We start from the raw sequence: 25815 nt of genomic DNA, 5'->3' as shown, positions 1-25815 counted from the left end.
TGTGCGTGAGTGTGTGTGTGCGCGCCCGTGTGTGTCCCCGCTTCAGGTTATTGTGTTTTGGGTTAGTCCGGAGTGACAGAGAGGTCAGTGGAGTCCTGGGAGGAACAAACCTTCACGTCGATATTAAAAGCAACCGTCAAACTCTGTTGTCTTATTTGAAGGGACGGCTCGCTCAATAGAATGACAAAGGCCAGTGTCCCCATCAGGATGGCAGAGTTAAAGACCAGGATATTAACAGGATATCGTTTTTTTGTACAAGTGTACTGTTTTCTTCTCTCCCTGGGCTTTAGGAAAACCCTGAGTGGCATGTGATGATTACAGTGGACAGGTGTGTTCTATCCCTGAAATGCTATTTGGAGATCATTATTACATTGGTTGCTGTAACTTCATTCATCTCAGTCGATCTTCAAACACATAGTCCATTAGCTATGCAATTAGTCGCTTCACATTCACTCACACTAACTCAGCCCCTGGATTAAAAACTGTCATTTAATACGTAAAGAGGGATCTGCAAGCAGAAAAAGTATTTTATTAACAAAAGGTAAGCAAATAAGGATGCTTCACAGAACATTTATCTTTGCAGTTTTACAGCAAATTTCCTGCAATTCTACACATTTTGCCATGACTTATGCCAGGTTAATATGATATCTGAGTGAGAGAATGAATGCACTGTGTGCCCGATCGGTAATTCGGCCATGATTACTACAAGTTTAGATAGCTGGCTAGACTAACTAGACTAATTTACCAATGTAAAATGTATTAACTGACATGGGCTAATTGAGTGACTGTCAGTGAGTGACATATAGATTAACGAGGAAAACTGCTGATGCACAACCAATTGCACCTTGTGTATTCTACTATTCCAACTCTCAACCCCGACTGAGTTCCCAATTTTTTTTAAAAAGAGATGTTATTTTCATTTGAACATTTGAGCAAGGTCCGGACCTCTATGTCTTCATGTGGAGCTACGGCCCTTGTCCTATTGATAGTCACTGAAACAAGCTTTCTGTTCTAAGAAATACCCTCCTGGTTAAGATCTGTCAACCCCCTACATTTATCTCCACATCCTTTTGGACTTTGGACATTTCAATCCGACGTCTTTATATGTACTGACATGGTCGTATGCATAGCCTACAGATATGGTCATCACCTTGTAAGACCTTGTGCAGGATTGCATAAGTTTCATTATAGATACTGTTATAAAATGCATATTTCTTGGAACTGGCTGTCATTTCAATCATTGTCTCCTGTCATATGTTATCTGATGAGGGATAGAGACAGGAGAATTCTCTCCCAGCTCAGGCCCTGTAGACAGCATGGTTCAGATTTCAGACTGCTCATTAATCAACACCTAACACACTAAACCAAGCTGAGCGACCGCTCTACCTGGACTCCCCCCAGCGCCTGTCCCATACCCTTCTGATTGCCTTGCCCAGGACAGGGAGAGGTGTGTGTGTGTGTGTGTGTGTGTGTGTGTGTGTGTGTGTGTGTGTGTGTGTGTGTGTGTGTGTGTGTGTGTGTGTGTGTGTGGAGTTGGGTCGGGGAGCTGTGCTGTCAGCCCAAATCCCCAATGCCTTAACCATAGCGTTCTTCTTTAATGAGGCGCGTCCGTCCACTGTCTCAGACCCCCTGTCGAACTACAAATGGGATGATCCTCTCTGCTAGAGCCACCAAAGGCTTCTTCTTCCCTCTCTTCTTTGAGGGGGTTCTTTTGGAATTCTTCTTCCCCTCTCCTCCTTGGTCTCTCCCCCAGTGTTGTCTCCTGGGACAGGCCTGAGAGCCATAATAAGGATCATGTCTGATCCAGCTACAGTGTTCAGTGAGGAGAATACAGGGAGTTATACAGGGACTGTGGGCTGTCTGTCTATTAGTCAGCAATGTCTTCCTACGCCTCCTGTTCCATCATGCATCTCCAGTCAGAATTCAAGCATCACACCCAGTAGCCCCCCATACCCTGGGGCAGGGAAGCCTTCCAGACCTCCCTCTGCTGGGTTCAGAGAGCACTGGACCTCTGAGCACTGATACGGAAACACAAAGATCAGTTCTGACTGAGGTCTCTCCCCTGCCTGTCTCTTAGGGGAAATAGGATTGGGGATTGTGCAATAAGCCTGTTAAAACAATCCGCTGACATCATGGGCCAGGCCATAGACCGCAGTGGGGAAAGCATTGTGGGATTACACCCATCGCCCCCTCAAACTCTGTAAACATGGCAGACAGCCGCTTTAGGTCTGTCTGTCTCCCTGTCTGGCTGTCTTTCTCACTCTCTCGCTCTCTGTCTCTTGTTCGCTCGCTCTCTCTCTTTCTCCCCCCCTCGCTATCGCTCTCTCTCTTTCTCTCTTCCTCACATAGATTCTGTGTCTGGCACACTTTGTCTTGTTTGGTCCAGACATGCATCTCCGAATGAATCCAAACTTTCAACAGTTCATGCAAAACAATGTTTGTTTTTCATTAGGCTGACTGCTTCAGGAAACGTGTGAATGGCAGCAGACAGTGCCTGCTAGGGAGAGACAGGGGAGAGGCTGACCCACATTGAGGAGCCTGCATTGCTCATTCACTCCATTCTCTGAAACGGATCCCTTCAAACAGATCCTATATCAAATCCCTAGGTGACTTTGCTTTGTAAAAGGTGTGTCAGAACAGTGTTGTAATGCAATGATTGTTTTATTACTACCATAGGGAGAGCATTGTTACAGTCTACAGGCTATGATTATGTACTGTAGGCTATACTGAATATTGATTGTGGAAGTATGAATGTCACCCCAGGGCTTTATAGTGTGACATTAGTTCACATCATTAACCAGGCTATTGTCTTTGCCTTGTGTCCTGTGGGGCCCTTGTAGGCTCTAGGGGCGTGGTTCTTGTAGGCTCTAGGGGCGTGGTTCTTGTAGGCTCTAGGGGCGTGGTTCTTATAAGCTCTAGGGCCGTGGTTCTTGTAGGCTCTAGGGGTGTGGTTCTTATAAGCTCTAGGGGCTTGGTTCTTGTAGGCTCTAGGGGCGTGGTTCTTATAAGCTCTAGGGGCGTGGTTCTTATAAACTCTAGGGGTGTGGTTCTTGTAGGCTCTAGGGGCGTGGTTCTTATAAGCTCTAGGGGCTTGGTTCTTGTAGACTCTAGGGGTGTGGTTCTTATAAGCTCTAGGGGCTTGGTTCTTGTAGGCTCTAGGGGCGTGGTTCTTATAAGCTCTAGGGGCGTGGTTCTTATAAACTCTAGGGGTGTGGTTCTTGTAGGCTCTAGGGGCGTGGTTCTTATAGGCTCTAGGCGCGTGGTTCTTGTAGACTCTAGGGGCGTGGTTCTTGTACGCTCTAGGGCCGTGGTTCTTATAAGCTCTAGGGGCGTGGTTCTTATAAACTCTAGGGGCGTGGTTCTTGTTGGCTCTAGGGGCCTGGTTCTTATAAACTCTAGGGGCGTGGTTCTTGTTGGCTCTAGGGGCATGGTTCTTATAAACTCTAGGGGCGTGGTTCTTGTATGCTCTAGGGGCGTGGTTCTTATAAGCTCTAGGGGCGTGGTTCTTGTAGGCTCTAGGGGTGTGGTTCTTATAAGCTCTAGGGGCTTGGTTCTTGTAGGCTCTAGGGGCGGGGTCCTTATAAGCTCTAGGGGTGTGGTTCTTGTAGGCTCTAGGGGCGTGGTTCTTATAAGCTCTAGGGGTGTGGTTCTTGTAGACTCTAGGGGCGTGGTTCTTGTACGCTCTAGGGGCGTGGTTCTTATAAGCTCTAGGGGCGTGGTTCTTATAAACTCTAGGGGCGTGGTTCTTGTTGGCTCTAGGGGCGTGGTTCTTATAAGCTCTAGGGGCTTGGTTCTTGTAGGCTCTAGGGGCGTGGTTCTTATAAGCTCTAGGGGCATGGTTCTTGTAGGCTCTAGGGGTGTGGTTCTTATAAGCTCTAGGGGCTTGGTTCTTGTAGGCTCTAGAGGCGTGGTCCTTATAAGCTCTAGGGGTGTGGTTCTTGTAGGCTGTAGGGGTGTGGTTCTTGTAGGCTGTAGGGGCGTGGTTCTTATAAGCTCTAGGGGTGTGGTTCTTGTAGGCTCTAGGGGCGTGGTTCTTATAAGCTCTAGGGGCTTGGTTCTTGTAGGCTCTAGGGGCGTGGATCTTGTAGGCTCTAGGGGCGTGGTTCTTGTAGGCTTTAGGGGCGTGGTTCTTGTAGACTCTAGGGGCGTGGTTCTTGTACGCTCTAGGGGCGTGGTTCTTGTACGCTCTAGGGGCGTGGTTCTTATAAGCTCTAGGGGCGTGATTCTTATAAGCTCTAGGGGCGTGGTTCTTGTAGGCTCTAGGGGCGTGGTTCTTATAAACTCTAGGGGCGTGGTTCTTGTAGGTTCTAGGGGCGTGGTTCTTATAAGGTCTAGGGGCGTGGTTCTTGTAGGCTCTAGGGGTGTGGTTCTTATAAGCTCTAGGGGCTTGGTTCTTGTAGGCTCTAGGGGCGTGGTTCTTGTAGGCTCTAGGAGCGTGGTTCTTGTAGACTCTAGGGGCGTGGTTCTTGTAGGCTCTAGGGGCGTGGTTCTTATAAGCTCTAGGGGCTTGGTTGTTGTAGGCTCTAGGGGCGTGGTTCTTGTAGGCTCTAGGGGCGTGGTTCTTGTAGGCTCTAGGGGCGTGGTTCTTGTAGACTCTAGGGGCGTGGTTCTTGTAGGCTCTCGGGGCGTGGTTCTTGTAAGCTCTAGGAGCTTGGTTCTTATAGGCCCTAGGGGCGTGGTTCTTATAGGCCCTAGGGGTGTGGTTCTTGTAGGCTCTAGGGGTGTGGTTCTTGTAGGCCCTAGGGGCGTGGTTCTTATAGGCCCTAGGGGCGTGGTTCTTATAAGCTCTAGGGGCTTGGTTCTTGTAGGCCCTAGGGGCGTGGTTCTTATAGGCCCTAGGGGCGTGGTTCTTATAAGCTCTAGGGGCATGGTTCTTGTAGGCCCTAGGGGCATGGTTCTTATAGGCCCTAGGGGCGTGGTTCTTATAAGCTCTAGGGGCGTGGTTCTTATAGGCCCTAGGGGTGTGGTTCTTGTAGGCCCTAGGGGCTTGGTTCTTTCTGTTTTGCTGACATTAACAGAATGGCACAGCAGTAAGTCTATGTCTGGCCTGTGAGCTGTGTTGTTACAATCGTCTGGATTGTACTGGTCCCACACTGGGAGCTCTGTTGAAAGCAGGGCCTTTACTCATCACTGAAACATGGCAAACAACAGACTCATGTTGTCATCATGGAATTTAATGGAGACTGTTATGGACAGCAACACCAAGAATGATATGAGTGTCTCCCTCATCTTCTGGCTCTCCTATCCCTCTTCTCTCTCCTCCATGATGTATGTGGTTTATGGGTGGATTTTGTGTGTGTGTGTGACCAGTCGGTTTACCAGGCTTAAAATCCATGAGAGAGATGTGTGTGTGGGTGACAGGGCCCAGACAGACCCATATACACAGAGCTGTAGAGTGAGAGATTTACACCAGACAGTCTCCCTCTATGATGCATAGAACCACATAACCAGCCCCACCCGTCTGTCCTGTCCACACACACACACACACACACACACACACACACACACACACACACACACACACACACACACACACACACACACACACACACACACACACACACACACACACACACAGAGAGAGGAGGATAACGTAGAGAAGAAGAGCTTATATCCAACCCACTTCCTGTTTAGTGAGAGCCCTCGAAACCAGTGGTATTCAAACTTTTTAAATGGGCAACACCATTTTTCCACCAGTATTTCTGGAGAACCCATCGTGACCCACCCCAAATCTAATGACGCAACCTTAAAATCTGTACATTTAGATTTTTACATCAACATGCATTTACATCAAAATAGAAATAATCCAATAAATATATTTACTCAATAAAAATGTTTTTTTCAAATGATCTTTCTCAAAAAACATTTGGATATTGCCTCGTAAAATAATCTGTACTCTTAATGTTTTGTTCCCCCAAAATATATATCCCCTGCGACACGGACTTTGAATACCACTGTTCTAAACCATGCTGAGGAAATTACCACAGTCTACTGACGGACTGATTGACGACTCCCAGCTCTCTACCAGCACTTAACCACACACTGCCTTACTTAGCAATCTTGGTGTCAATACCTTGACCAAGACTGACTCCCCTCCCCTCAGCCTCACTAGTTAATGGCAGATATAATACCATGGACAGCAGTATCAAAACTGGGGCCTATATTAGGAAAGGTAGTTGTTGATGTCTAGTTGAGTGACAGTTAGCTGTGTTTGCTGGCTCTTACACCACTTCCCCTCAAGGCTTCGGTTCACACTAGATATCCAGCTATAATAGGGGTTGTTTGGGAATAATGGCATCTCTGCCAAGCAAATATCACTGTGTGCTGATGACAAAAAGCCTCTTGTGTGGAGTGACAGGCGCTGGCAGAGTGACAGCCACATCAACCCGCCTCATCACAGAGACTTATTAACCAATGCGAGAGCCGCCCCCCAAACTTTGATCCTTGTCATGAGCGTGCATTCTTCTTCTTTTGGTGTTCCGAGGCTGGCGTTCCGAGCGTTCGTGCCTGTTAGCAGTGTTTGGAGAGGAGAAATGTGACAACATTCATTGGAGAGAGGTTGGAGTTTTGGGGGTGGGTCGGTTGTGCTGTCTACACGGGCGCTAACGCTCAATGAAGTGTATGGCCGTCCTGGAAGGTTACCAGGCGCCAACCCCTTGGCCTGATCTGACATGACATTCTCCTCTCCGTGCCCAGTTTGACCCGTGTTCTTTCACGCGTCGCCAAGTCAGCACACAGGGAGAGTTTTTTTGTTTTGTCTTGTGTTGGATATTGTGATGAAGAGAGGCAGTACGGAGGATCCAATTTACTACAGCTTAGATTTGTTTTAGTTAAATACCTACTTCTGCTTCGAGAGACACACACACACACACACGTTCTGTATTTTGTTACCCCCTGGGTGTAAACCTGTGTGGGTCTCGGCTGATCAAGGACATCAGTAGGAGATGAGTCCCTCTGATACCTTAGTCTGTGATGTCAGATCTGAAGTGACATCATCATCTCAAAGAATAACAGCTCTGCCCACCTTTTAACACGTGCACACTCTGACACTTCCACACTCTGACACGTTCACACTGACACGTTCACACTGACACGTTCACACTCTGACACGTCCACACTCTGACACGTCCACACTCTGACACGTCTACACTCTGATACTTAAACACTTTGACACTTCCACACTCTGACACGTCCACACTCTGACACGTCCACACTGACACGTCCACACTCTGACACGTCCACACTCTGACACGTCCACACTCTGACACGTCCACACTCTGACACGTCCACACACTAACACGTCCACACTCTGACACGTCCACACTCTGACACGTCCACTCTGACACGTCCACACTCTGACACTTCCACACTCTGACACGTCCACACTCTGACACGTCTACACTCTGATACTTAAACACTTTGACACTTCCACACTCTGACACGTCCACACTCTGACACGTCCACTCTGACACGTCCACACTGACACGTCCACACTCTGACACGTCCACACTCTGACACGTCCACACTCTGACACGTCCACTCTGACACGTCCACACTGACACGTCCACACTGACACGTCCACACTGACACGTCCACACTGACACGTCCACACTCTGACACGTCCACACTCTGACACGTCCACACTCTGACACGTTCACACTGACACGTTCACACTCTGACACGTCCACACTGACACGTTCACACTCTGACACGTCCACACTCTGACACGTCCACACTCTGACACGTCCACACTCTGACACGTCCACACTGACACGTCCACACTCTGACACGTCCACACTCTGACACGTTCACACTGACACGTTCACACTGACACGTCCACACTGACACGTCCACCCTGACACGTCCACACTCTGACACGTCCACACTCTGACACGTCCACACTGACACGTCCACACTGACACGTCCACACTGACACGTCCACACTCTGACACGTCCACACTCTGACACGTCCACTCTGAGACGTTCACACTGACACGTCCACACACTGACACGTCCACACTGACACGTCCACACTGACACGTCCACACTGACACGTCCACACTGACACGTCCACACTCTGACACGTCCACACTTTGACACGTCCACACTTTGACACGTCCACACTTTGACACGTCCACACTTTGACACGTCCACTCTGACACGTCCACTCTGACACGTCCACACTAACACGTCCACACTCTGACACGTCCACACTCTGACACGTCCACACTAACACGTCCACACTCTGACACGTCCACACTAACACGTCCACACTCTGACACGTCCACACTCTGACACGTCCACACTCTGACACGTCCACACTCTGACACGTCCACACTCTGACACGTCCACACTCTGACACGTCCACACTCTGACACGTCCACACTCTGACACGTCCACACTCTGACACGTCCACACTCTGACACATCCACACTCTGACACGTCCATACAAGCCCGTCTCTCACTCTCCATCACACTCTCACTGTCTTCACCAGTCCAGCTGATGGCTTCCAGTTTCCTCGTCCACTTTGATGCCCTTGTCATATATAATGTGTTACCAATGTATCGATAGAGTAGATAATGACATTCCCTATGCGTGGACTCTTGGGAGACCAGTCCATTTTCATTTGTTATCAGGTCCCAATTCCTGGAAGTACAGTGATTCCCTTGTTTTTGACATCTCAATCGGTGACTCCACTAGACCCCCCTCCACACCTGCCACTGGCTGCCCCTCCATGCATGTTATTGTGAATCCCTTCAGCTGTGAGACTATAATGCAGCCCGACAACCCTGTTACACACCCCCATCCATCCCCCACACCTTCATCAGGCAGAGTGGGGCTGCAGTCTGACCAGGCACCCGTGGAAGTGACACTCCCGTCAGAGCCAGACCTCTTGCTGAGATGAAACCTGCTTAGACAGCACCACCTCTTCTCCTATCTCCTCCACCTCCTCTCCTTTTCCACCTCCTCTCCTCTCTCCTCCACCTCCTCTCCTCTTCCACCTCCTCTCCTCTCTCCTCCACCTCCTCTCCTCTCTCCTCCACCTCTCTCCTCTTCCACCTCCTCTCCTCTCTCCTCCTTCACCTCCTCCATCTCTCCTCTCTCCTCCTTCACCTCTCCTCTCTCCTTCTTCACCTCCTCTCCTCTCTCCCCCTTCACCTCACCTCCTCTCCTCTTTCCTCCTTCACCTCTCCTCTCTCCACCTCTGCTCTCTCCTCCTTCACCTCCTCCACCTCTCCTCTCTCCTCCTTCACCTCCTCTCCTCTCTCCTCCTCCACCTCACTTCCTCTCCTCTCTTCCACCTCCTCTCCTCTCTCCTCCTTCACCTCCTCCATCTCTCCTCTCTCCTCCTTCACCTCCTCTCCTCTCTCCCCCTTCACCTCACCTCCTCTCTTCTTTCCTCCTTCACCTCTCCTCTCTCCACCTCTGCTCTCTCCTCCTTCACCTCCTCCACCTCTCCTCTCTCCTCCTTCACCTCCTCTCTCCTCCTCCATCTCACTTCCTCTCCTCTCTCCTCCTTCTCCTCTCCTCGCTCCACCTCTCCTCTCTCCTCCTTCACCTCCTCCACCTCTCCTCTCTCCTATTTCACCTCCTCTCGCCTCCTTCACCTCACCTCCTCTCTTCTTCTCCTTTACCTCACCTCCTCTCCTCTCCTTTACCTCTCCTCTCTCCTCCTTCACCTCCTCCACCCCTCCTTTCTCCTCCTTCACCTCCTCTTTTCTCTCCTCCTCCTAACATAATCAGCATTAATGCCATTGCATCACCATCATCATACTAATCATTGCCAACAGAATTAGGACCGTCACACTATTAATACATGTATTATTAGCGAAGTTATGATTTGGGATAAATGCTCTAGAATAGAGCCATTGACGTCATATAGTTTATATACATTGAAGTCTGTAGGTCCAGACTGGCTCTGAGCCCTGCTGGCTGGCTAGTCAGTCTTTAACTCTTCTCTGTCTGTATGATGGATGGAGCTGGACCTGTTGTGCTCCTCTCTATCCCTCCATCCCTCATATCCCTCTCATTTCACACCCAGTAAGCGCACTCCCTGCCTCCCTGACACGTATTAGACTGATGGAAAGTTGTCTCTCCTATACTTTTCCTATCCAACCCTCCTAACTCATCCTCTAGGACGTAGACTGAGTGATGGCCCCAGTTGTAATCAAATCCTTTATCCAGACGCTCAGTCACTCTCACCCTATCTGGAGGATATAGCGTTGAGGCACCCATCTTTTGTCTCAGATGTGTCCACTACCCTCTTTATGACATTCTCTACTGCTGGCGATCTTTCTCCATTGCAAGCAGCATTGACTTAGACACATCATCTCAAACTGGGTCTCTGCTGTTTGAGCTACATTGGAATATGTGACATTCAATGAGGTGTGGAAATTGAACAGCAGGAGTGTAATGAGTATAGCAGAGGAGACGCAGATAGGAAGTCTGAGGGACTGGGACACCTAGGGCGTTTAACGACCAAAGCCTTAGAGAGCTTCAATTAAACGTTCCTGAATGGAAACGGAAATGGGACAGGAAGACTCTAGCCCGGTTCAGCTGAATACCCACTGGAAGAGATAAGGATGATGATGGGCCAATCAAAGTGGAAGGAGCCACCTCACTAGTCTCCCAGACTGACTCAGCCAGTCTCCAGAGCAATCCTCTCCTGAGTGGAAAGATCCTCACAGTGATAAAGGTAGAGTGGAGGCTGAACAGGCTAATTATCTGCTAAGGAATATCTGCGAAGCCAAACGGAGAGCTCGGCTAGCTCAGGGCTTCATTTCACAAGTTGTTTACATTTTCTCAAGTTTTGTGGATTTTGCTCCACACAATGTGTGTTTCCACTAATCTCTCATCATTTATTTTCTCAAATATGCCTTGTCGGTTTAAAGTTTTAATCTCAGGTCTGGCTGGTTGTGAAATATTTGTAAATATTTTAAGTAGGCCTACTTGAAGTGGGAATTTCTCGAGTGTGTGTGTGGGACAAAGGAATAATCCAACCCACATGCATAAGCAAAACCACTAACATCCCTAGTTGTGCTTAGTGAGATTTGGTCCACATTTTGGGATGGCTGTAATGGAAACCATTGGTGTCTATGCCTCTGGATGTGTGACCTCTTCCTAGGTGTACTGGACAGGAGGTGACAGGATACTAACAGTAGTGGACAGGGCTCCTAATGGAATCCCTTTGTTCTGCTGTCACCTTCGCTGCTGCTGTGGAAACATCCCACTGGCCAATCAGCTGGCACTCTCAGGAGTGGCCTCTTTGTCCCTGTCACCACTGGAGAGAGGGCCTTTATGTCATCTGAATTGCTACTCTATTTTCCACCTTCCCTCTTTCTTGCTCTCTCTCTCTCTCTCTCTCTCTCTCTCTCTCTCTCTCTCTCTCTCTCTCTCTCTCTCTCCTGAAGTTCACTTGACAAATATTTAACATTAACTGCTGTTAACACTAACAATGTTTGACATGCAGAAGTATACAGTGAAGAATTGCTTAAGACAAAAATGTCTTGTTACTGAGATTAATGTACATGAAAACAAGGTTTATGAAATGTGATATTATAATATAAACACCGTAGGGTAATCATTTCAAATAATTTCCAACGCAGTTGCTCATGTTTTTTCATGCTCTGTCGTCCTCCAGGCCTCTTCTCAAGCTTACTCTTCACTGTACTGACGAGGAATAGCCCCGACCTAACTTTTCTCTCAGCAGAAATGGATACCCTCGGCTTTATATCATTCCTGTCCAGTAAACATTTAGCTGTGTGATATGGCTTTTAGAATAAGTGGGGGAATCTGTATGGAGGTGAAAGGAAGCAAGAGACAATGTCTGTATCATTCCACTCAGGGCCAGCCAGTTGGAAAGAAAGGATTGCTCCCTGGTGAGGGATGCCTTGGTATCATCTCTCTCTTTGTCTCTCTTTCCCTCCGACCGAAGCACTGTGGATTGAATAATCCATTTGTTTTGTGTCAGACACACCAGTGTGCTCTGGGACGTCTGCTGTCTAGAAGTCATGGAGGGGGGAGAGAGGGGGGCAGTATTGGGGAAGGGTTCCCCTCTCCCCCTGTTTTATCTCCTCCAGCAGAGGGGTACGGGCACACCCCCTCGCCCCCCACAGGACGGTGGGATTACGCAGCAGCCTAATCCCATTCACTATCCCAGTCTCTGATGGGATATCATGCACTAAACATCTATTTGTGTGTTTGTTTGCTGTGTGTGAATGTGTGTGTGAATGTGTGTGTGTGTGTGTGCGTGCGTGTGTGTGTGTGTGTGTGTGTGTGTGTGTGTGTGTGTGTGTGTGTGTGTGTGTGTGTGTGTGTGTGTGTGTGTGTGTGTGTGTGTGTGTGTGTGTGTGTGTGTGTGTGTGTGTGTGTGTGTGTGTGTGTGTCTATGTCTTTCTGTCTGTCTTCGCCCATGCACTCCCTGGCAGACTCAGGTGCCCCTCTCAGATAAGGGCTGTGTAAAGGATTTAGCCTCATCATCCCTAGCGCTCAGAGAGTAGCAGGAAAACCGTCCTCACTCCTCACCTATGCCTGGATGCCTTATCATAGGGCTGTGCTATTCTCCCAAACAAGCCTTCGCTCCAGCACTTTCCTCAGGCCCGCTTTGTGTCAGGGCTCACCATAAAGACAATAGACTGCTACTGTGTGACAGAGATGCCTGCTTAGAGAGGGGAGGAGGAAAGGAGACATTCAGTCTCCGACATATTATCTCTCTCTCTCTCACACTCGCACTTTCACACTTATCGCTTGCCAGTCTTCATTGTCCTCATTAAGTAAACCCATTTTTAATAAAGCAAGAAAGAACCTACAGAGTTCATTCCAACGAAGTGCAAATGCATGGTTCACTGAATCTATTCCCCTGGACATCTGAATAACATTTCCTTGCACTGTCTATGTATCCACTGGTCTTCTAGGACTCTCTCCTGCTAAACAGAACATCTATTTCTCAGGAACTAATGACTTGGCTCAGAGAGCAGCTGTTTGCTGTTGTAATCCCAGCTGGAGCATAGTTTTTTTCTCTGTGTCCACCTGACCAGAACTGCCTCTGTAAACAACCAGCAGAGACAAGAGAGACACACATTACATGTGGAGCTGAACGCTGTACTCTACAGCACCAATATCACCTCAGGATACACCCAACATCTGCCTAGCAACCAGAGGAGAATGACAGGACGAAGAGGATGGAACATTTATCTTTCATTTCCTTGGTTAGAAGAGGAAATAAACAAGGATCTTCTTCAGGGTTGATTTTGGCCAGTGATCATCCTTTGTTCTTTGGGTAGAAGCAGCTTTGTCCTCTTGTCCCTCTACCTCCCCGTTAGTATCTCTCTGTTCAGTTCAAACATCTCTCTCTCTCTCTCTCCAGAGAGGAACTTAATGCAGGGATGCCATTAAAATCCTTGGGCAGGCCGCCTAAGCGTTTTTTATGGCCGTCTATTTTGTGAAGTGCACCAGTCCCTCCTGTAGCAAAGCACCCTCACAACATGATGCTGCCACCCCCGTGCTTCACGGTTGGAATGGTGTTCTTCGGCTTGCAAACTTCCCCCTTTTTCCTCCAAACATAACGATGGTCATTATGGCCAAACAGTTCTATTTTTGTTTCATCAGACCAGAGGATATTTCTCCAAAAAGTACGATCTTTGTCCCCATGTGCAGTTGCAAACCGCAGTCTGGCTTTTTTATGGCGGTTTTGGAGCAGTGGCTTCTTCCTTGAGGAGCGGCCTTTCAGGTTATGTCAATATAGGACTCGTTTTACTGTGGATATAGATACTTTTGTACCTGTTTCCTCCAGCATCTTCACAAGGTCCTTTGCTGTTGTTCTGTGATTGATTTGCACTTTTTGCACCAAAGTACGTTCATCTCTAGGAGACACATCTCCTTCCTGAGCGGTATGACGGCTGCGTGGTCCCATGGTGTTTATACTTGCGTACTATTGTTTGTACAGATGAATGTGGTACCTTCAGGCATTTGGAAATTACTCCCAAGGATGAACCAGACTTGTGGAGGTCTAGAATTGTTTTTCTGAGGTCTTGGCTGATTTCTTTTGATTTTCCCATGATGTCAAGCAAAGAGGCACTGAGTTTGAAGGTAGGCCTTGAAATACATCCACAGGTACACCTCCAATTGACTCAAATGATGTCAATTGGACTATCAGAAGCTTCTAAAGCCATGACATTATTTTCTGGAATTTTCCAAGCTGGTTAAAAGCACAGTCAACTTAGTGTATGTAAACTTCTGACCTACTGGAATTGTGATACAGTGAATTATAAGTGAAATAATCTGTCTGTAAACAATTGTTGGAAAAATTACTTGTGTCATGCACAAAGTAGATGTCCTAACTGACTTGCCAAAACTATAGTTTGTTAACAAGACATTTGTGGAGTGGTTGAAAAACGAGTTTTAATGACTCCAACCTAAGTGTATGTAAACCTCTGACTTGTATTTGTATTTGTTTACATTCTAATCTTTGAGAACTAACAATCAGCCAAATAAAAGCTAGGCATTTCGGGAGAATAGAAAATTCCCAAAACAATGAATTTAGCAGTATTGATTTTGTTATTATGTTTGAGCAAAAGAACACAGCATTAGCCATCGCAAAATGCATAGAATTACAGGACATTTTAAAACTGCAACCTTTTCTGTCAGCTCCATGGCAAGATGTGTAGAATTGCAGGAAATTTGTTTATAAACTGCAACAACTAAAAATGTGTAGAATTGAAGGAAATTGGCTTAAAATCATAAAATGTCTCTACACCGCAAAGATGGGTGCCTCTAAAATGTTTTCTAAAATTCAGCTGCGCGGATGGGCCAACCGCACCCATTGCCACACCCCACGCCATGCCCCCTGCCACACCCACCACCTAATCCCCTTTTTGATACACAAAAAAAACTTGCCTTTAACTAAAGGCTTACGTTCTCATCATATGTCCTCAATAGTGTACCACAGAGAACCACCATACAGTAGACCCTGAAGGTCCTAAAGGTGTTGGATGCAGTTGCTTGCGAAGCAGCTGGTGTCGATTGTGACGCCCGACTTCACATGGCGTGACATGAAAACATGTGACATCCTACAATGGTCCACGTGTTTCTTCTCACGTGAGACTAATATGAATGTCAATCATATCCGACGAGTGTCAATGGAAACCCACTGGAGTGTGTGTCTAGTGTGATGGTAACCTATGGAACTCCAAAAAAAACAACCTGTGCAGTGATTCTCTCCTTGCTGAAGCCAGGTCTGACTGTGAGTAAGCTGTATGATTCTCCCAGTGTTATGTTTATGAAAGGCATGGTGGTTTGGTTTAGTTAAGAGTCTTAAAGAGGCACGTAGGAGCGTAGAGTAGTATCACAGTTAGTAGACTACGATCTGCTCTGTGGCTGTCCCTCCCACCTGCAGTGAGACACACACCCTGATAAGATCTGGGTAATGATTTTCCAATGGAAATGTGCCCTGCGGGTGAAATAAGAAACCACTTTATTCTATCGCTCTGCACTTCCAAAAATGCCACACACAATTTGTTTGTTTATCTTTTGTCTCTCACAGTGTCTATGGCGGTTACGTTGTGTGAGTTTTGTGGTGGTGCGAGACACAGCGTCAGTGTTTGTGTTGAAGGCATTAGCTTAGCTGGGGTTTAAAGTATATTAACACAAAGGAATGGTTACTCCTCTCTCTCTCAACCTTGTGTTACAGTGTGTCAGCTGTGAGAAGAGCCTAAAAAGCTGTTTTGTTTGAACATCTATATCCCAAGGCTTTACCCAATGATGGCTCTACTATGTAGGAGAGGAGAGGGGTCCCGCTGCCGCTCTTCTGGGCTGGACAGGCCTCCCACCACCAGCCATGAGAAGACATGAGAAGAAGAGATTAATTAGGAGGAGGGGTAGGTGGAGGGGGGGTTGTTCACTTGGCGGCCGCTCTTTCAATGGCAACACACAATCCTTCTGACCTGCGTGAGCTCTTGCCTGAAGAGTTGGGAAGAATCAGGAAATGATCACAGCATCTATTGGCTTGGTAAGAATGCAAACAGACTGCTGGTATAGGGAGAGCTGAGGATGGGAGGGGTGGCTGTGTACGACTTATTAACTACCCAGTGATGCAATCCTCTCAGGGTGGTTGACTTTTTGGTTTGGCCCATCAGTTGTGCATCAGCATGAATGGATGTTGTCCTGGGATTTTCAGGAGCAGGTGGGCACACTGGCATGCAAGCAATTATACACACAGTCACACACAGTCATACTGACTCAGACACGCAAATCATTTTATAACATTTTTGACATGCGTTTTTCTGGATTTTTTTGTTGTTATTCTGTCTCTCACTGTTCAAATAAACCTACCATTAAAATTATAGACTGATCATTGCTTTGTAAGTGGGCAAACGTACAAAATCAGCAGGGGATCAAATACTTTTTTCCCCCACTGTAATTGTATTGGCTGAATCACAATGTCAGCTGAAATGCACAATGGTCAGCTTTACTGCATAGCCATGCATAGGCATGGTATACACTGAGTGGACAAAACATTAGGAACACCTTCTGAGTATTTAGTTGCACCCACTTTTGCCCTCAGAACAGCCTCAATTTGTGCATGGACTCTACAGGGTGGGATGTTGGCTGGATGTACTTTGGGTGGTGGACCCTTCTTGATACACATGGGAAACTGTTGAGTGTGAAAAACCTTGCAGTTTTGCATTTCTTGACACATTCAAACTGGTGTGCCTGGCACCTACTACCGATTTGTACACTCAGTGTACATAGGGATGGTGCATCTTTCCAAGGACAGAGAAATCCATACAAAGGAAGGTGAATTTCTCGTTACTTGGCTACAGTTTTCCAGTGTGGATTTATGTCCGCTCGGCTATCTACCTCTCTCCTGACCCTCTTATCTTGACTGAACCTTACCTAATCCCCATCGCTGGGAGCACCTGTCTCACTGACCATTACTGCCCGGCATCTCGCCTCACAGGCTATTTTACTATTGATCTGTGTGTGTGTGTGTGTGTGTGTGTGTGTGTGTGTGTGTGTGTGTGTGTGTGTGTGTGTGTGTGTGTGTGTGTGTGTGTGTGTGTGTGTGTGTGTGTGTGGTGTGTGTGTGTGTGTGTGTGTGTGTGTGTGAGTGTTACGCATTAGTACACAATGGGAAGTCACACAAGAACTAGCTGGTCTATGTAGCTCAGATTCAGTGTGAAATGGGACAGGTCATGGGAATGACAGCAGCACATTGGTGGGTCTCAACAAGGCCAGAAAGATCTATGCAGGGTCATTTGTACATATTACCCACTGTGGCCTTTGCTTTGAAGCATAGCACAGGTCCAGATCAGATTGATTTTAGGCCCCTGATAAAAACATACAGTTTGAGTTTCAGTCGTGTGATGATGTCACAGTGTAGGCTATTTCTTATGTCATTACGAAGTATTACGGGCAGAAAACGTGTCAACCTTATTGACAGGCTTAATCTGTAATATCCCATTATTATTTTGATCTATAAGGATCATGCAAATTTATAGAACTATATTTTCATGGGTTTTATGCCTTATAGGCTTACTGCCATGTTGATTGACCGAGTAAGGGTTGAATGGGGTGTTTGGGACAGTGCCCGTGCCTGTGGACCTAATGGCTTCAGGCTTTGACTGCCTGGCCGAGCGGGAGTCGGGATGTGCATGGTGAAATCCCACATAATCACACAGCTGCAGTGACGCTTTAAGGGGCGCTTTGAGAGGATTTAGCGCTAATGCTAATGTCCAGGTGCCAATCAGTCTGCAATCAGGCTTTACAGCACAGGGCTGGCAAGCGCTAACTCAGAGACGAAGACATGGGCTTTACATACAGCAGTTAACTGAACAGTTAGCCTATATTACATGGAATAAAGGCCATCCAGTTGAAACAGAAAACACTGTTCAGTGTCTGTAGAGGTTTGTGTGTGTGTGTGTGTGTGTGTGTGTGTGTGTGTGTGTGTGTGTGTGTGTGTGTGTGTGTGTGTGTGTGTGTGTGTGTGTGTGTGTGTGTGTGTGTGTGTGTGTGTGTGTGTGTGTGTGTGTGTGTGTGTGTGTGTGTGTGTGTGTGTGTGTGTGTGTGTGTGTGTTAACCTTCTTTGCAGAGCTGGGGCCTGGATAGACTGCTTCTGCTCCTGCTGGCCCCATGCTCTGGGACACACACAGGACTGGGCTGTCCATTTTTGATGATGTCAGGGAGCCGGGAACACTGCCATCTGTTTTCTCCTCTCCAGTTGGTCCTCTCTCCTCTCCTCTGCTGTCTCTGGCATGATGATGGGCCTAACTGTGCTGCCGTCACACTGTGGGGTGAATGCTTCATAAATATCACACCAGGGGGGAGGTGTGTGAGCGTGCCTCTGTACCCTGGAAAGTGTGCGAGAGGGGTGTAAAATGGATCTGGGTGAGATGTCCTATGAATTAATTTGACTGTTGGTGTGCGTCCAGTACTTACAGTACATTGATTGTTGGTGTGAGATGTGATGTGTCATGAATACATCTAATTGGCTGTTGTGGTATGTGGACACTGTGACCTGTCAATAGCATTGTGAGACATTGTTCTGTTTCTAATCAAATCACCCCTCTGTGCCCACTGCCGATAGCATTCAGCACCATATTGTATTTGTTTTGACACACAATAGATGACCATGTAAATTAACCCACGTCTAGTTGTCAGGGCGCTGAGTCTCTGATTGGTTGAGGCTGGTCACATGGGGTTCCCAGCTGTGACGGTGGCCACATGTGTGCTTGTCCCAGAAATGGACTGTGACGTGTTTGTAGCTGATTTGTCTATACAAATGTATCCCCCACCCCGCTCCCCTCTGCCCCCTCTGCTCTAAACAAATGAAGTCTAATGTAAACATTGCATGCATGTGTCATGCTGTATTTCAGGAAGCATTAGGGAGGCTGGTCCTGCCATGGATCCCCATTCACCAGCTTTTGGCTTGGCAGCTCCTTCCTTACTGTAGGGGGGGGGGGGGGCAGGGCCAGTTCTGGGGTTGGGAGGGGGTGAGGCTGTGGGTGGGGATGGGGGATGGGGGAGGTAGGATGGGAAGAGAGTGTTATTGCCACTCCATCGTGTGATGATTCTTTTTCATATTTTGCCGACTCTGGGAGAGAGAAGCTTTATTCTCTGGTCTGTCCCGCCCAGAGTTGGGCCTCCCAGGGCACCGTGACTGAGATGAGAGAGAAATCAATCATGTGGAAAAAGACAGAGAAAGAGCCTTTGACTGGTCCGCAGGACAGGGCGGAGAGAGTAGGAGAGTATAGGGAGGGAGAGGAGGACTGGGTGTCAGACAGTGAGGAGAGTGAGAAAGTGAGGCAGGGGGTAGAGGTTAGATAGAAGGATGAAGGTGCAGAGGTTAGATAGAAGGATGAAGGTGCAGAGGTTAGATAGAAGGATGAAGAGGAAGCGGTTAGATAGAAGGATGAAGAGGTTAGATAGAAGGACGAAGAGGTTAGAAGAGGTTAGATAGAAGGCCGCAGAGAGGTTAGATAGAAGGCCGCAGAGAGGTTAGATAGAAGGACGCAGAGAGGTTAGATAGAAGGACGCAGAGAGGTTAGATAGAAGGACGCAGAGAGGTTAGATAGAAGGACGCAGAGAGGTTAGATAGAAGGACGCAGAGGCTAGATAGAAGGACGCAGAGGCTAGATAGAAGGACGCAGAGGCTAGATAGAAGGACGCAGAGGCTAGATAGAAGGACGCAGAGGCTAGATAGAAGGACGCAGAGGCTAGATAGAAGGACGCAGAGGCTAGATAGAAGGACGCAGAGGCTAGATAGAAGGACGCAGAGGCTAGATAGAAGGACGCAGAGGCTAGATAGAAGGACGCAGAGGCTAGATAGAAGGACGCAGAGGCTAGATAGAAGGACGCAGAGGTTAGATAGAAGGACGCAGGGGTTAGATAGAAGGACGCAGGGGTTAGATAGAAGGATGAAGGACAAAGAGGTTAGATGGAAGGATGAAGGGGAAGAGGTTAGATGGAAGGACGAAGAGGTTAGATGGAAGAACGAAGAGGTTAGATGGAAGAACGAAGAGGTTAGATGGAAGGACGAAGAGGTTAGATGGAAGGACGAAGAGGTTAGATAGAAGGATGAAGGACAAAGAGGTTAGATAGAAGGATGAAGGGGAAGAGGTTAGATAGAAGGAGCAGAGGTTAGATAGAAGGAGCAGAGGTTAGATAGAAGGAGCAGAGGTTAGATAGAAGGATGAAGGGGCAGAGGTTAGATAGAAGGATGAAGGGGCAGAGGTTAGATAGAAGGATGAAGGGGCAGAGGTTAGATAGAAGGATGTTGGGGCAGAGGTTAGATAGAAGGATGAAGGGGCAGAGGTTAGATAGAAGGATGAAGGGGCAGAGCTTAGATAGATGGATGTTGGGGCAGAGCTTAGATAGATGGATGTTGGGGCAGAGCTTAGATAGATGGATGTTGGGGCAGAGCTTAGATAGATGGATGTTGGGGCAGAGCTTAGATAGATGGATGTTGGGGCAGAGGTTAGATAGAAGGATGAAGGGGCAGAGGTTAGATAGATGGATGTTGGGGCAGAGGTTAGATAGATGGATGTTGGGGCAGAGGTTAGATAGAAAGATGTTGGGGCAGAGGTTAGATAGAAGGATGTTGGGGCAGAGGTTAGATAGATGGATGTTGGGGCAGAGGTTAGATAGAAGGATGTTGGGGCAGAGGTTAGATAGAAGGATGTTGGGGCAGAGGTTAGATAGAAGGATGTTGGGGCAGAGGTTAGATAGAAGGATGAAGGGGCAGAGGTTAGATAGAAGGATGAAGGGGCAGAGGTTAGATAGAAGGATGAAGGGGCAGAGGTTAGATAGAAGGATGTTGGGGCAGAGGTTAGATAGAAGGATGAAGGGGCAGAGGTTAGATAGAAGGATGAAGGGGCAGAGGTTAGATAGAAGGATGAAGGGGCAGAGGTTAGATAGAAGGATGTTGGGGCAGAGGTTAGATAGAAGGGTGAAGGGGCAGAGGTTAGATAGAAGGATGTTGGGGCAGAGGTTAGATAGAAGGATGAAGGGGCAGAGGTTAGATAGAAGGGTGAAGGGGCAGAGGTTAGATAGAAGGATGAAGAGAGCGTAGTGAGAGACAGAGAAGGGGGGGTAAATAAAAAGAGAGTGATTTACATGATCTGGTTCTCATATTCAGGTCATCTCACTGTGTTGGCGTCACCATATTAAGGCTTAATTCATATTCATGCCCATAACCCAATATTACCCAGTCATGCATGAACAGGAGAGACATGGCACTGAAAGGCAGAGTAATGCTCCATTCCAGCTTCATCGTTTCTCCCCTCTGCCAGTGGCTGAGGCCAGGGCACCACATGGGGGCACGTCCCAACCCTGCAGCTAGCTTAGGTGGGTAGTGTGCCAACCCATGGATCTGGAATGACAAAGCACACTATATCAAAGGCCTTAACCAAATGATGGGACAAAAGTCACCTAATACACTATTCTCTACAGTAGCCATTTTCATGCAGATTTCCAGTCTCAGTCCAAAGTGCATTATGAGTGCCTGGTAAGCATCTGTGTAATAGAGTATAGCCTATGTTAGAGGCAGCATGGCATGTCTGCTCATTACATGGGTCTTTAGCCACACAGAAAGCAACACTTCAGCATTCAGACTCCCCACAGTGTTTTAAAAGGCTGACAGATGCAAGCCTATGCATATTCATGTACTGAAAGGGACAATGGGGTAGCCATAGCGTCCATTCACCATCGAAGTGTATGGCTTACCATATTGGTCAGGTATTCATTCCTCTGGGTGGTTGAGCTACGCCATGGTCCTTAGACTGGTGCTTGGTCCTAACCCGCTTCACACTAGCACGTAACCTGAGCTCCACCTGCCTTTGAAGCACCCTAGACTCTCATTGAAGTTACACACTTTCATTATGCAGTTTAGAGCGGAGAGGGGAGGTGTATAATGATAGAGGGAGGGAGGGGAGAAGAGAGTGAGAGTAGAGAGAGGAGGGGTATAATGATAGAGGGAGGGAGGGGAGAAGAGAGTGAGAGTAGAGAGAGGAGGGGTATAATGATAGAGGGAGGGAGGGAGGGAGGGGAGAAGGGAGTGAGAGTAGAGAGAGGAAGTGTATAATGATGGAGGGAGGGGAGAAGGGAGTGAGAGTGGAGAGAGGAGGTGTATAATGATGGAGGGAGGGGAGAAGGGAGTGAGAGTAGAGAGAGGAGGTGTATAATGATGGAGGGAGGGGAGAAGGGAGTGAGAGTAGAGAGAGGAGGGGTATAATGATAGAGGGAGGGGAGAAGGAGTGAGAGTAGAGAGAGGAGGGGTATAATGATAGAGGGAGGGAGGGGAGAAGGGAGTGAGAGTAGAGAGAGGAGGGGTATAATGATGGAGAAGGGAGTGAGAGTAGAGAGAGGAGGTGTATAATGATAGAGGGAGGGGAGAAGGGAGTGAGAGTAGAGAGAGGAGGTGTATAATGATGGAGGGAGGGGAGAAGGGAGTGAGAGTAGAGAGAGGAGGTGTATAATGATAGAGGGAGGGAGGGTAGAAGGGAGTGAGAGTAGAGAGAGGAGGGGTATAATGATAGAGGGAGGGAGGGGAGAAGGGAGTGAGAGTAGAGAGAGGAGGGGTATAACTGCTTCCTCTGTCTCTGGCGGGGGACAGCTGGCATCGCCATGGCCATGGAGGTACAAACACACCCAGGAGTGCGTAATGAGGTGTGGAAGCAGAATTTTGGCGGTTAGGAGGGGTTGGGACGGGCTCCATCATATGTCTGTATTAGCCTTGGAGGAGCCTCCAGCACGGCATCTCAAAGCCCGCCAAACAGCCACCCATAAGCCCATTCACATGTGACTCATGACCAGCATGAAATCAGTTTAAATACAGGCACGCATTTAACCTTGTTACACCGCTCTGGTTTCACCAGAGGAGCGAGAGGGAGGGAGAGAAAGAGAGGGAGCAACCGTGAGATAGAGGGGGTGAGAGAGAACATGGGGGGTCTGATCTGAGTAAAGTGGCCCACGTCCGTGACTGTGCGAGGGTATTTGGCACCACATGTCTCTGGATGTCATCATTAACATGGTGGCCTGCATTATGCTCACACACAATCCTGTGTGTGGCTGCGCATGACGATGTTGCTAAGAAACACGGCATTGCTCTCCTCGCTCGTCAACACATTAAGTTTAACATCTATTAACCAGATTTAGGCGGAGCAGACGGGCCTGTCTTACTGACTGAGTGAGGAGATGTTGACTGTGTTGCTGACTGTGTTGTAGACTGTGTGTTTTACTATGTCTGGGTTGTTGAGTGTATTGCTGATGACTGTGTTGTAGACTGTGTGTTTTACTATGACTGGGTTGTTGAGTGTATTGCTGATGACTGTGTTGTAGACTGTGTGTTTTACTATGACTGGGTTGTTGAGTGTATTGCTGATGACTGTGTTGTAGACTGTGTGTTTGACTATGACCGTGTCATTGACTGTGTTCTCTCTCTGCTGTGTGTTCCAGGTGATCTCAGCCCTGTCCAGGATCTCCCACCACAGCATTGCACAGATCAAAGGGATCAGGTATGTCTCCTCTCCTCCCATTGCCCATTTGAGAAAGAGGAATATTGAATATGTTCACTGTATCTCTCAATCAGACACTGTTGTTTCATTCTGGTAACAGGTTAGATCTAGGCCCACTCCTATTTATACCACTGCCTCTATTGATAACCACTTCTGGAAGAATGACCACATGTAAGTCCAGAATCAGATAGCTCAGATCACATCTAAACTCTACCTCTTTTCTTTGTGTCACATCAAAGGAAATAGTTCATGCTAGTTTATTGGGCGCTGCGAAACCGCTTTCTGATTTCTCTTTATTTGTTCAATCTGTTCTCCCTGCTCGCTGGCTCCACAAATGAAGCAGTTTTATCCTGGCGGGCTGGGTAATGAGTTGATGGAGCGTGTCCATTAGGCCCCATGCCAGACCAGGGAACACAGAGACTGGCTCTGGCCATTAATAAATACTACACAGCTTGGTGAGAGGTGGCTAAATCACTTCTGTCCTGTCTGCCCAGTGTGGTGAAAACAAATCACAGCCTGTTTGGTTCGTTTACGTTTTTGTCAATTAGCAGACGCTCTTATCCAGAGTGACTTACAGTAGTGAGTGCATTTTATTTTATTTTTTTGTACTGGTCCCCCGTGGGAATCGTACCCACAACCCTGGCGTTGCAAGCACCATGTTCTACCAACTACCGACTGCCCTCCAGAGCGCCACACAGTGAGGTGAAAATCCTCTCACAGTTAGTTAGTGTCTTTTGTTTTGGGGAAAATGTAATTTAATCCAAAACACCCTGGCATGTACAGTACCAGTCAAAACACCCTGGTATGTACAGTACCAGTCAAAACACCCTGGCATGTACAGTACCAGTCAAAACACCCTGGCATGTACAGTACCAGTCAAAACACCCTGGCATGTACAGTACCAGTCAAAACACCCTGGCATGTACAGTACCAGTCAAAACACCCTGGCATGTACAGTACCCGTCAAAACACCCTGGCATGTACAGTACCCGTCAAAACACCCTGGCATGTACAGTACCAGTCAAAACACCCTGGCATGTACAGTACCCGTCAAAACACCCTGGCATGTACAGTACCCGTCAAAACACCCTAGCATGTACAGTACCAGTCAAAACACCCTGGCATGTACAGTACCAGTCAAAACACCCTGGCATGTATAGTACCAGTCAAAACACCCTGGCATATACAGTACCAGCCAAAACACCCTGGCACCTACTCATTCAAGGGTTTTTCTTTATTTTTACTATTTTGTACATTGCAGAATAATAGTGAAGACACTATGAAATAACACATATGGAATCATGTAGTAACCAAAAAAGTGTTAAACAAATCTAAATATATTTTATATTTGAGATTCTTCAAAGTAGCCACCCTTTGCCTTGATGACAGCTTTGCACACTCTTGGCATTCTCTCAACCAGCTTTGCCTGGAATGCTTTTCCAACAGTCTTGAGGGAGTTCCCACATATGCTGAGCACTTGTTGGCTGCTTTTCCTTCACTCTGCGGTCCAACTCATCCCAGACTGGTACTGCTGTACATGTACAGTACATTAACCAAGTGCAGTCAGATCATGAATTATATATCTTTCAATCATCCACCACGTCACTGATTCTCTCTCACACCAACATAGGAAGCTTGCCAAGAGGCACATGACCAACACATGGCATGATCTCAGGCACATGAAGGCACATGATGTTAACATGTATGTCCTTGCAGAGGGGTCAGGCATTCAGTAAAGTGCAGTGTATATCAGTCGTTAAACACCCACCACACACTCTGGCCTCTCGATGCCTCCTGTCCTTCCCCTACTGCCTGGGATAAAGGCGACTGAGGCCCCTCTGCCCCTGTCATTTTACAGAGACCTGTCAGTCCTCTTCAGTCTCACTCCCATGCCCCCTGTCACTAAACACAGACGTGTCCCTCTCTCACCCCAGAGACACTCAGCCGTTAAAAACACTTCTCCTGTTCTCTTTCTCTGCTCTTCTGGCTCTCTCTCTGTTTCTCTCTCTCTCTGTGTACTGCTCTCTCTCTCTCTGTTCCCCCCCCCCTCTCTCTCTCTCTCTCTCTCTCTCTCTCTCTCTCTCTCTCTCTCTCTCTCTCTCTCTCTCTCTCTCTGTTCCTCTCTGTGTGTTTGATCTGTGGATAATTGTTCCGGAGGCGTGTTCATTGACTTGCTGTTGAAGTCCATTGATTGGTTCTTTGATGCCTGTTGGCCGTAATGATTCTATGATCAGGCCTGTGTGTCTCTGTCACTGTCGGCCCTGAGCCCCAGCTTTACTGTAAGCCTCTCTACACCCTGCAAAC

The 25815-nt window shown here is 47.7% G+C and overlaps 1 protein-coding gene across 10 annotated transcripts in view; it reads left to right on the top strand.

Moving 5' to 3' along the window:
* Nucleotides 1–25815, top strand: part of LOC106565324 (guanine nucleotide exchange factor VAV2) — a 216728-nt gene that overhangs the window by 122663 nt on the left and 68250 nt on the right. For all 10 annotated transcript variants that reach the window (XM_082955330.1, XM_082955327.1, XM_082955328.1 and 7 more), the window contains exon 3: nt 23453–23511. In XM_082955330.1, the coding sequence (XP_082811456.1) occupies nt 23453–23511 (59 nt within the window). The remainder of the gene's footprint in view (nt 1–23452; nt 23512–25815) is intronic.

This window comes from Salmo salar, chromosome 01 (genome assembly GCF_965601325.2).
Source record: "Salmo salar chromosome 01, fSalSal1, whole genome shotgun sequence".
Taxonomy (NCBI): Eukaryota; Metazoa; Chordata; class Actinopteri; order Salmoniformes; family Salmonidae; genus Salmo; species Salmo salar.
Note: the sequence above shows the minus strand (reverse complement) of the source record. Positions and strands in the feature narration are given on the sequence as shown.